Source organism: Ascidiella aspersa, chromosome 8 (assembly GCF_963924565.1).
Source record: "Ascidiella aspersa chromosome 8, kaAscAspe10.2, whole genome shotgun sequence".
Classification (NCBI taxonomy): Eukaryota; Metazoa; Chordata; class Ascidiacea; order Phlebobranchia; family Ascidiidae; genus Ascidiella; species Ascidiella aspersa.
The window spans coordinates 16512292-16524588 of NC_139454.1; the positions used below are offsets into that span (position 1 = coordinate 16512292).

At 37.1% G+C, this 12297-nt stretch overlaps 1 protein-coding gene across 1 annotated transcript; it reads left to right on the top strand.

The window, feature by feature from the left end:
* Positions 1–9530: 9530 nt before the first annotated feature.
* Positions 9531–11936, top strand: LOC146136345 (UDP-GlcNAc:betaGal beta-1,3-N-acetylglucosaminyltransferase 7-like). Its single transcript, XM_083396343.1, has one exon. It carries the CDS (start codon positions 9662–9664, stop codon positions 10643–10645), a length of 984 nt encoding a protein of 327 aa, XP_083252469.1. The 5' UTR covers positions 9531–9661; the 3' UTR covers positions 10646–11936.
* The last annotated feature ends 361 nt before the right edge of the window (positions 11937–12297 follow it).

Below are 12297 nucleotides of genomic sequence, written 5' to 3' on the forward strand. Positions count from 1 at the left end.
TTGTTGTCGACGTTTGGGCGCCTTAGTTTGAATGGCGCCGTTGGTTTGGCACTGCATTTTTTGGCCCTGTTTGGGGTTATTGGTGGATAATAGGTGGGGTTAGAAAATGGGTTAGGGTTCAAATTATTATGGGAGTTAAAAAATATGTTTCTGCAACCCTTAATATAAAGTGTTGATCTTGATTGACGATAAGCCTATTGAATAATATAATAATAAGTACAATGTTTCCAATGTTAAGCCTGTTGAATAATATAATAATAAATATATACAATGTTTTCGATGTTTTGCTCAAATTGTTAAATAATGTTTAGTAGATTCAACATTTCTCTTTTGATGGCGAACATTACTATGGGAATGTCATTGGTTAACATACAACATTGTTAACCAATGTTTTACCAGCAATTCCGATTACTTTTTCCGTTGAATAAACTCCATATCTGGGTATTTCCGCAAAAACATTAGTGAGTTTGTTAGGAATGAAATTTGAAGAATAATACAGAGATACTAAAGGTCAAAATGTTATTTATCCAATAAGGGAAAACAATGTTATGAATAGGTCGAATTCGTGCCAATAATTGAGTTCCGGTTGTATATGCATAATTTGACTTTTTTGATCCTCTTTCAAAAGTAGGGACTATAGGGGTTGGGGCTGTTAAAACCCCAACTAAACGTTTATCAAACAAATAAAATTCGTTTTTTAAGTGAGGTTCTGTTAACATAAGTGAGGTTTCTGTTAACTCTAATTGCCTCGATTTATTTTAAACAAAAAAAATGTATCCTCTATGTTAGATGCGTTTAGCGTAAACAGCGACCATGAATTTACCCAACATTATAAGGGACATTTGGCCGAGCATTTCACGAGTTTCGATTTAAATTCGCGCACCATAGTATTTTATTTAATGGGTTTCAGTGTCATTTTTTAACTATAACTACTCTGTGCATTCCGATGGCGGCACTCATTCAGCAGCGAATGGTACTTCCGCTTAGGTCTGCATATTATTGTGTACCAAGTCCACACACTTGTGTGTGTGCGACTGTGCGCGCATGTCACTTTGAGGCTATGCATATGCTCATGCGCACGGTTGGATACGCCCAAGGGAGACCTACCTATTTGTTCTATATACTGCGTAACGGTAAATCGGGCCACCGATGCCAAAAGAAAGCCCTCAGTCAAGCCAATCACTTAGTCAAAACAAATCTTTAGCGTTTGTACCATATTTTGTTATTATATTGCAATAGACTTCGGTGTTCTGGGCACTTGGGATACAGTTGGAAAATTGTAAGTTAATTACTGATATAACTTTAGTAGTAGCAGTCCAATTCAACCAACTCTCATTTTAAAATTTAATACAAAGCTATAAAACGGGTGCAAAGTCTCCTATTGCTGATGCCTGGCAGAAACTTAGTTCGATACCAAACACTCCCTTTTCCACCACAGCAATGACGTATTCACTCAACATTAGCATATGTACTCCACAACTAAATGGCTGCACCGAAAATGCAATTTGTAGAGAATGTGAGTCCATACAGCGGCAGCACTAGGTTTTGAATATGTAAAAATGGTGACAATGCCACACGGTGCTGAACAGATTCCCTTGAAATTTGCCAAATATATTTTAGAATCAAAGTAGTTTTGCGAAACGTTTTACATTTTGGTAGTACAATTTAGCAAAAAATTTAAATTGAAGGGGGCTCAAGGCTTTGGCACTGCGCCGATAGTCATGACTTAAGTTAAACTTTTGCAACAACTTATTCGTCGGTGCACCGAAGTGTGGCAAATTCCGATGTATAGTTGCTCTGAAACGTTGTAATACAAGTTTTTAACATATACGTTAAAGGTTGCTAACCATCATATAGTAGCACTAACGTCAACCGACATGAACCGCACACTGGCGTGACTTTTTTCATATCCATTTTTTCTATCTTCTAGTTCTATTTTTCTCATTTTTAGTAATTGTTTTACAAAATGGCAGTAAAAACTAATAAGCCTTATTAAACAAAGACAAAAAAAGAAAATTTAGTTTGATATCCGAAAAAGAGTAAGTACACAGAAATATGTGATATTTTTCTTTGCGTGGAAATACCAACATAGCTACTATTTTTCGCTTTAAATTACTTTGGACCCGTCTTCAACGCTCGAGCCTCAAAATTAGCCGATTGCTGCGGAAAATCGTTCAAGTGTGACGAATATGCAGTCAGGTGTAGTAGGATATCTCTTTGTAAGCCTCATACCATTCAGCGTCGTTGCCCTCTCCTCACAGTGCTTTTATCAACTAACCTAAGTACCAAGAAAGGCTGTTCTGCTTAAAGTCAAACAATCTAGCACTTTAGCATAGCGTCAAATAAATGAGAACATTTCGTTTGCTGTTTTGCAGCACAAATTGAATTACAGGAAATCGGTTCAAATTACGTTAATTAAACCATAAGGAGCAGCGGACAGCCGGGCATCAAACACTCGTAGGAGTATTGATATTTTCATTTAATCGTATATTTGGCAAAAAAGTAATGGTTTCTGTTTGAGAATAACAGAGGCAGTCAAACTGCGGCGCGAGCGACATGTGGGTCCTATACGCTCATACAGTTTGGTAATTGCGGTTTTACAGACTACACTACAGTGTGGACTGTACAGTGCAACTAACAGAAAGTTTATGGTATTGTCAGCCTTAAAAAATAAGCGGTCCGTCAGCTTGAAAATCTATTGAAAGGGTTTCGTGATTATAAATACGTTGGGAACGCTACATTACGCAGCCTATTGCTTGTTGGTGTGTAACATTTTTAATAAACCTGAATTAGCAGAGTTTCTCAAGCTACATGTCGCGATCCAAAAGTGGCTCGCCGTTTGATTTGGTTGGGTCGCAGACTGAAAGTTTATTAAGATTGGTTCTCAGCAAACTTTTTTTCCAAAATTTACAAAAATTGCAGAAGCAATAGGCAGACATGACCCATATTTAATAAAATTCACTTTAACAAATTTCGAAACTGATATGGCAGCAAACTGTAAATGTAAAGGTGTAATAACAAATGGTGAAATATGTTCCAACCATGTATTGCGGGTTAATGAATTATATGACACCCTAGAAGTCGATTGGTTAATATCCACCTCATCTTATAGTTACATAAGTGGGTGAAATACATGACTCGGGTTGTTTTTAACCGACTTCGCAGCCCTGGCTTATAGTGTAGCTCTTTGCGGTTAAAACTGTGCTCTCCGTATAGTCACCTCTGCACTAGAAACAATGAATCATTGTAATTTATAAATTAATACATACGAAAGATAGCGTTTCTTAATTTGTAAATAAAACTTATCGGATTTAACTGCTTTAAGTTTATAAATAGCTAACTATGTCGCCGTACGTCGTATAATAATGCTGCTGTGGCTTCTATAGTTATTCGCCGTGACGGTGACGAAAAGATAGTCTATTGCAGTGGTTCCCAACGAATGGGTCGCGACCCAAAGTTGGGTTGCCTGAATATTTTTTTGGGTCGCTTGTTTTTTAGGCATAACATATCTTGGGCGAAAAAAATAGCAGTAAAAAAAGTTTAAAACTTGACAAGATCACAAAACTAGAAATTTAAATATAAGTCATAAAGCGTTCATGTGTAGACATCGGAAAACTTTGTAGCATGTTCGTAGTGCAAAAACATTTAACAGTTTTCCTTTAAATTGTTGTTATTATGGTTATTAATATTATTATTAATGTTATTACTGAGTGAACTATATTTCAATTAATTATTAAGCTTACAAAAAATTGCAAAACGATCATAGAATGAAGTTGGAAGTTAAGCATGCGGTTATATCCCAAAACCTTATTGACACCAAGCGAGCACAGCTATATGATTAGTGATTTGATAAACATATTATTTTCGTAAAAAGTTACTGATTTTGTAGTGCTGTTTGTTAGACGTCCCATACAAACGCAATCTTGTATGGCTTTTAAAATATTACGAAAATTTGCTTGGGTCGCAAGATTTTACCGAACTGAATTTTTGTTATAAAATGGGTCGCCTTAAAAACGGGTTGGGAACCACTGGTCTATTGTGTGAGTTCGAAACTGCTATACTTTTACCGAATAAAGTACCGATGTTCGAAGATTTAAAGTGCTTTCCTTCTTGCAAAGTGTCAATTAAGCCCCTTTATATGTTAATTGTTTAAGAATATTTTATATTTTTTGTGTGTGTTCAGACTAAAAATACCCAAGCACATGATATTACCTCCGTTGAATGTAACTAACAAATGCTGAAGCTGCTGCTATATTGCATAGAAGTATTGTTATTTTTAGTGGTACCAAACTGGTTCGATTGTAATCGAAGATTGTATAGATTTAGCTGTCATTTATGCCATTCTGAAAATGTGCCCATATGGAGGGTTATTCAATAAGCTAAATTGCTTGCTGCATTCAATAGGGTAAAACGGGGCACGGCGTTTAGACGTCGCTATTGTTTTTCTACGAGCGGGCAAGATGGTGATGTCCATTCGTTGCCTGGCACAGCAGACCAAGAAATCGACCATCGCCTTAATATTTGTGGTATGCAGTGTTCTTACTTTGGACATGACCGCCCGGCTTTTAGCTAACACCCAAACGAAATACGTCATGAACTACGATAAGGAAAATGGAGAAGCAAGTGGTAGGTTAATTATATATTTTGTTTTTACCTTGTTCATGACCACATTCATGTAAAAATAATTGCTATGTTTATTAACCTAAAAAGTCACAAATAAAGAATCTCAAGATATTCGAAAAACTTAATGATAGGCAAACTATTAAACCATAACCAGTCCAGCAACATTGACGACTGTTTATATCATACTTTATGCTAGATTTCTGTAAAAAAAATCATGCTAATATAATGCGATACAGGTATAATTTTTGTCATGCTAGCCAGCACGAAAGGTTCCGAACCAAATAGACATTTTGTTGCGGTCCCGATATAAGTAATTATATTCAGTCTGTTCATTCTACACTACACCATACGAGTCAAGCGCGTGTGTTTCTCATTTACACAAGGAAGTTGCTTGCTCTGGCGCCTTTTTGGCAAATATTTGAACTGTCAGGACTCGAGTTCGATTTTTTTCACTTCGGCAATATGAGAAAGGACATCATCCCGTTAAAGCTATTTACTTAGATCCGTGATTTTTAACTTTTTTAAGCTCGTTTCATTATCTTTTTGATGGGTGAGGTGGCGACCCAATTGAGCCTTAAAGTAATGAAATAATTTTAAGTCGATAATCTTGAAACGAAGAAACCATGTTATCCTAACTTGTTATATACACTTTTGCTTTTAATCTTTTCAATTTTAATAAAAATCTAGATTTTTACAACATGATTAACACTAGGCTGTATACGGTGTACAATTTGCGTGCACGACTAAAAACTTGTTCCAATTGTGTTTTTGTGACATTTGACGTCACAGTTACGTTTATAATTCAATAGTCTTAGGAAACGTGCTGTTCGCGAAACATTTGGTTTGCAAATTATGCAACGGAAGTTAATCGTGCGAACGCGAAAAAATTGCGTTTATTTAGTTTCAGTTGGCAAGCCTATACCTGATTCGGCACATAAACATATTCGTTATATTATCTTCACACCTGAATGACTGAAACAAAAACACGGAAAAAGTTCGGTAGCGCGGTCAGCATATAGACTACGTTTATCGTGTTTGAAAACTTGAATAGGTGGGACTTATGATACAATATGTACATTGTACAATACAAATCTTCGAAGAAAATTACAGTGATCATAGATAATTGTATTTTTTAAATAAAATCGTAGTCCAACCATCGCTTGAATGTCGACATGGTGAAAATGTAAAGATATGGCAGGGCACCTTTAGGCATTGACATGCCATAAGTGGGCAAAAATAATGTCTTGGCCACTTGAAGCAAAGGGAACAAATACATCAATATGTGGTCGGTACATTTCTTTGCTGGGATTAAAAATTATGTTTTTTGATTTCTTTACCAACAAATAAAAATAATTTCGCCGGCCAATAAAAACTCTCATTAGGCCCTCGGTTCTGTAATTGGCTCACGCTACATAAGATTCTAACTAGACTTAGAACAAACAAGCAATTTTAACGAACAAGCAAAATTCAAACTGTATCGGAGTTAAAATGAGCAGCATGTCGCTCGAATTCAGTGGTTCTTTATATTTTTAGCCCATGGACCAATTCCATACCAGTAAACACAATCGCGAACTTTTGGGTAATGGGGATAAAAAACAGTAATGTATAAAGCAAAAGCGTTCAAATGTTATTTGAATCAATATACTTTGAATTACTTTGATATGTTTTTGTAAATGTTGCGATGAAAGCTACATCGCGGTAGTATAGATTTGTTTTCTTTATACAAATTAATATGTTTGTTCACGAGTTTATGGTTTGCTTCTTTTGGTGAAAACGAACTTTTTCAGATGTTTGCCTTTAAAACAGACACTCTGGCTTTACCATTTATCTTACCCGAAATAAATTATATCAATACAGGTTTATGTATGTTGTAATAAAAAAACAAACAGCTAAAGATAGTAAAAAAAAAAACAGGTGTGGTTAGTTGAAATCGAATCATATCAAGCAACGCAGTTCGATGATACAACATATCATTATTTTATTGTTCTGTTAAATTATGCCAACGATGCTTATTGTAATATATTTGATAATGTCATCGCCACGCTGTGCTGTTGGTGCCGTAGCCACAAACCTTTTTGAACTAGTAAATATGCTTTTACAACTCACGCAAACTCGAACATAGGTTACCTCACAAACAGGCCAAAGGTAATAAATATTAAAGTAATTTAAAAAAGCGGGGCCAGTTCTTCTTACAACTGGTTTACCAAAAATATCTTGGTAAATATCTTCATACCTAGGAATGAGCGAATATTTGATGTGGGCTCAAAATGCGCCACGTCTCTTTCTAAGTTAACGGTTTTTTCAATTTAAACCAAACACACGTATTTTTGGCTTTAAAACGAGAAAACGATGGGTTTGACCACAAATCATGAATGAAATACCTTCATAAATTTGACAGATAATATCGGGTTTCTTAAATTTGCTTTTTCTATGACATATATTGGTGACCTTTGAACATTCCCATGCACCCCCTTGAAAAATGTAAAAAAATAAAGAAGTAAATACTTGATTCACCCCTGCTCGGTAATGTCGATAGTGCCTATAGTCAACTAAACGGGAAATAGCCGATGGCACATACATAGGCGCCCGCAGGGGGGGAAAGGGGGGAACTTGCCCCCCCTCCCCCCCTGGAATTTCAAAATGTGATTATTAGTATTATTTGTAAGTGTAATATGTATTACTTATGAAGGTTATAATATACACTATCCATTGCTGTTTTTCGTCTTTAGTTTGGTTGACCGTAAACGATGGATAGTTTTTCTCTTTCGTTATTTGTTTAGGTCAGTGGTTCTCAACCTTTTTTCTTACGTGGCCCATTTACCTTGCAAAAATATTCTGTGGCCCAATAGAATTTTTATGAAAGAAAAAACTTTTAAATAGGTTTAGAACAAAACGCAGCAGAACATATTTCAAAACAGATTATTTAATCAACCGTGCATTAGTGAGATACTTGCGACTGAACAAAAAAATTACATTTCTTTTTAATTCCTTCCAAACCATTATTCCTTTAAAATGAAATATAATGACACAAATGAAACTAAATTTAGTTTTTCAAATTGGTCTGTGGCCCACCTCAAATGTTCTTATGGCCCAGGGGCGCCCGCAGAAAATTTTCCAGGGGGGGGCAATCTGGAGCGTAACCAGAAAATAAAATAGGGGGCGGCCTGAATTTTCAACTTAAGGAATTCCCCTATTTTTCGTCTGACGTTAATGAATAATGACGTCATAAAACAGTGACAGCAAGACGTGAGAAAAACTAATCTGAAACAGCCAAATACGTCCAGCAAAAGCGACCACGTGCTTCGTCGACAATTCTGTCAGGCGCCAGCTGCGAAATCACGTTGTACAATCGTTAACTTCGGGGAAAAAAAACAGACCAAGACCGTGAAATATGTGTGATTAATTGTGGTAGAATCACACATAATTCGACTATTAGCAGCGCAGTTTAAGTTCCATGAACGGAACGAGCGCTAAATTACAAGCACGTCTTTCGCCACCTGCAACACTAAACAAAGAACGTTTTTCCGGGTATTATTAGATTAACTCAACATCTGCGCCAAGCCGTGTGCCAAGTGAGCTAAATTACAAGCTGCGGTTAAAGGGGAAATAAGTTGTGTCCATTGCACACTTAGCACGTGGTCTTAGAGTATGCTTAAAGAGCATAATTTTTCGTTAATCATCATTACTTAAAAATTAGACTTTAAAACGCGCACGACAGTCACGATTAAACTTCCTTTTAAAAATGTGCTTCAGTTAAACAAATGTCGATGTTACACCAACACTGCGCTACTGATAGTCGAATTATGTATGATTCTACCACAATTAAACACACATATTTCACGGTCTTGGTTTGTTTTTTTGCCTAAAGTTAACGATTGTACACCGTGGTTTCGCAGCTGGCGCCTGACAGGATTGTCGACGACGCACGTGGTCGGTTTTGCTGGACGGATTGGCTGTTTCTGATTAGTTTTTTTATCACGTCTTGCAATCACCATTCTATGACGTCATACTTTCACTGTTTTAATGACGTCATTATTCATTAACATCAGGCGAAAAATAGGGGAGTTCCCTAAGTTGAAAATTCAGGACCCCTTTTTTGATTTTCTGGTTACGCCCCTGATTGCCCCCCCTGGAAAATTTTCTGCGGGCGCCCCTGGGCACATATCATACAGATTAACTGCTTGTGGATCTAACGCGAATTACGCTTTTTGGTGGGCCATTTAACTTTATCATTTACAATATTTAACTATGGGGTTGACCATGTTATGCATGCTACTGCATGATTTAACGTATAATTAAGATCCAGTCGGTATCCAGTAAGTGCGAAAAAAAAAATGTATTTGCATATGAAAATAGTTAAAATTTCTTGCAAATTGCCCCGTACACAGTTCATAAAAAAGTGCCCGGCCGAAAAAATGTCATTTGGTGGGCCGGATACCGCGGGTGTCGGTTGTCGACCCCGGGTTAAAGGCTTTAAACAAGTGTCGCGCTTCGTCATACAAGTGTTTCTCTATCTATGGGCTTAACATCTTTATAATGCATATCACACAATTAGTGCAACATTGCAATTGTATTATTTGCGTTTTATTTATTTTAAGCTTATAAAACTCCAGTAAAACGAATTGGGTTGTCTATTTTTCGCTGTTATACTTACGCTTGGTACTTAAGTCGAAGTGAAGAAGCATTGGTTTAAACCGCACTGTTTATAGATTTACGCTTTAGCAAAATTAAACTAACAAACGATGTTTAAATTTCAGTGGGAAAGTACCCTAAGGCCAACGCAGCAAAGATTGCGACCACGCTTCATAACAGTACAACAGGAAACAACAGTGTTGCACCAAACCTCGACATTAAAACTACAGCGAAATACCAAGAAAATCCCACCACAGCTGAAAAAACACCAGTAGCTAAATTGACAACAACAATAAAGACAACAACAAAAACAAAACCCTTAACAACAACAACAACGACGACTACAACTACCACCACAAAGTCAACAACCAGTGACGGAAAAGGCACACTTGCAGGTATAGAAAGTATGGATGGCGACCTAAGCCTTCCTCCTCCAATCCCAGAACGCCCGGATTCGAAAGAGCCAATCCTCAACTACAGTCAGAAGCGAGACTACCCTCTCCTTATTTCCCACCAAGACAAATGTGGAAACGGTCCTCCTGTGGACATGAATTTAAAGGATTTTGATTACGACAAGAATGTGTTTCTTCTTATTGTCGTTAAATCAGCGTGTTCCTTGCAACCAAGACGACAAGCCATCCGAGAAACTTGGGGAAATGAAGAGTGGAGCAAAAGCAAACTTGGTGTTAATGTTAGGCTTGTTTTTTTGTTAGGAGCCTGTCAGACACAAGTCTTACAAAAAGAAATAATCGCAGAGGACTTTCAGTATCATGACATTCTTCAGTGGGATTTTTTTGACAGTTTTCGGAACCTTACCTTAAAAGATTGTCTATTCATGCAGTGGTATTCAACTAATTGCAGGAACGTCCCTTTTGTTTTTAAAGGAGACGACGATGTTTTTGTTAACATCAAAAACATCATCACATTCTTAAAGGAAGAGGTGTCCCCCGAAAAACGAGAAAAGCTCTTTGTTGGGTCCTTGCTCAGGGGAAGTCCCCGTATTCTAGATCCCAAGTGGAAGTATTACGTTAGCTATAACTTGTACCCGGAGAAATTCTACCCTCCGTACGTATCCGGCGGCGGTTTCATCATGAGTGGACACATGGTGGTGCGCTTGTTCCAAGCGACCCTGCAGACTCGGATTATTCCGATCGATGACGCGTTTCTCGGTATTTTGTTGAAAAAGATCGGAGAGACGCCTCAGAATGACAACGGTTTTAAGAGCTGGGGTATGAAACTGCACGATCCTTGCAGACTGGCAAATATAAAGACCTACCACAAAATGTTGCCGCCTCAGCTGCTCGAGAGCTGGAAGCAAGTCAACGAGCTCGACTTGTCGACTTGCAGTAACGATTCCAATAGCGTTTTAGCGACACGGACTAAGAGATAATTGTTGTGATTATCTACTTCGGGCTATCGTACTGCTGGTAATCGTCGGTGCTTTGGTTGCGTAGCATTGCTTACGAAGAGCTAGACATCATGTTTGTCTGCTAACTCAGGCTTTAAATTATCCGCCTAAATGAACAAATATTGGCAGTAGATTGACAAAACATAAGATAAAACTGTCCGGAATCTTTCCAAAGAACCACCAGTGACAAATCAGAATTTGCAATTCAATATAGGACAGAGCTGTACCTAAATAGTTTTGGCAAATGTACAGAGTTTCACATACGGACCGCGGTCCTCCAGTAGCCCTGGTATAGAACAACACAATTTTTATACATCGCTAAACTTCAACAAAAGTATCTTAGGTTGAGTATGGGCAAGGTATTAGATTTGTCTAACATAGGCCCAAAACAGTGTAAAAAATTGATCAATAAAAACTTTAGAATAAACCTTCAGGCATTTCCGAATCACCAGGTATAATAACGTGTACTTTGCTTTAGTTGCTTATTAAATGCGTTTCCATGACCGTTTATCTTCATATTCGTCTACTTTGTGAATGTATGCGCCACCTTTCGACTGTTGGACGTAAGGTTGAACTTATAGTTTCCCATATATGACAAACCTGCTGCAAACGTATCCCGATCTAATTGAACTCGCTGGCTTTAAGCTTGTATTCTACCTATACCAGTACGATTGGCTTGCGAGCTTAAGTTCTCCTAGAGACTTATTTGTCAATACGCCTTTCCGCGCAACGCAATACTGTGCGTATACACACCCACATAACGTACGTCTTCGAATTTACCGTACTTGCGTTTCATATTATATTGCAACTCGTAATAACTGCGCCGAATTTTTTTGTTTTCTAATTTGTATTTGGTACAAAATTGAAGGTTCATCTTTTGAGCGTTATATATTTTTGATATCCCATTCTATTTTGATATACTAATAGTATACCTCCTCGGTCATTTTAGTGCCAACACTGTCATAATTTTGCTAACACTTAAGTCCGACATCATTTAAACCAAAAATGTAGGGAAACGCTTTTTCATAGTAGTTATCCTTATCGACACGCGACGTGTTGCATTTTAAGGTTTTTCTACAAAGTTAATGTAACACAAAATTTAAATATAATTAATTTAAATAATTTCACCCATTTCGAATCAGACAAACTTTTACTGTTTTGTTGAACTTGGTGCAATAGTATTAACATATAATAATATTAGAGAATTTTTTGCATATTACACGTGTGGTTCATTATATAGAAAAGTTAGTTAATAAACGGTTTTGAGCTGTGACGTAAGAATATTAAATCAATTTACCTTTCAATAGTGAATCATTGCGTTTGATCGTGAACGGTGCAGACATTCCTACAGTATGTTAATTTTCTATCGGATGGGCACCGTTATCACTCTGGGTAACGGCTCCGGTCCGACATTATCGGATATTGCTACTTGTTACTTAAGGAAAAAGCAGGCAATAAATGTAACTTGGGCAATAATAATTTATTCAACAATTCAAGGATAAGGAGTTGAGGGGTTTTAAAAGACATCTAACCGGCAAAAAATCGTTTCAATAAAGGTTTATAAGGTTTAATGAAGGCCACAATTTTTAATTCGATTGGCGGAGATTTGCAAGGTTCTGTTTCAAACTCCGGTG

Bases quoted from the DNA above. Each gene is read 5' to 3' on its own strand.
- LOC146136345 (XM_083396343.1), top strand. From the start codon at position 9,662: ATGGATGGCGACCTAAGCCTTCCTCCTCCAATCCCAGAACGCCCGGAT.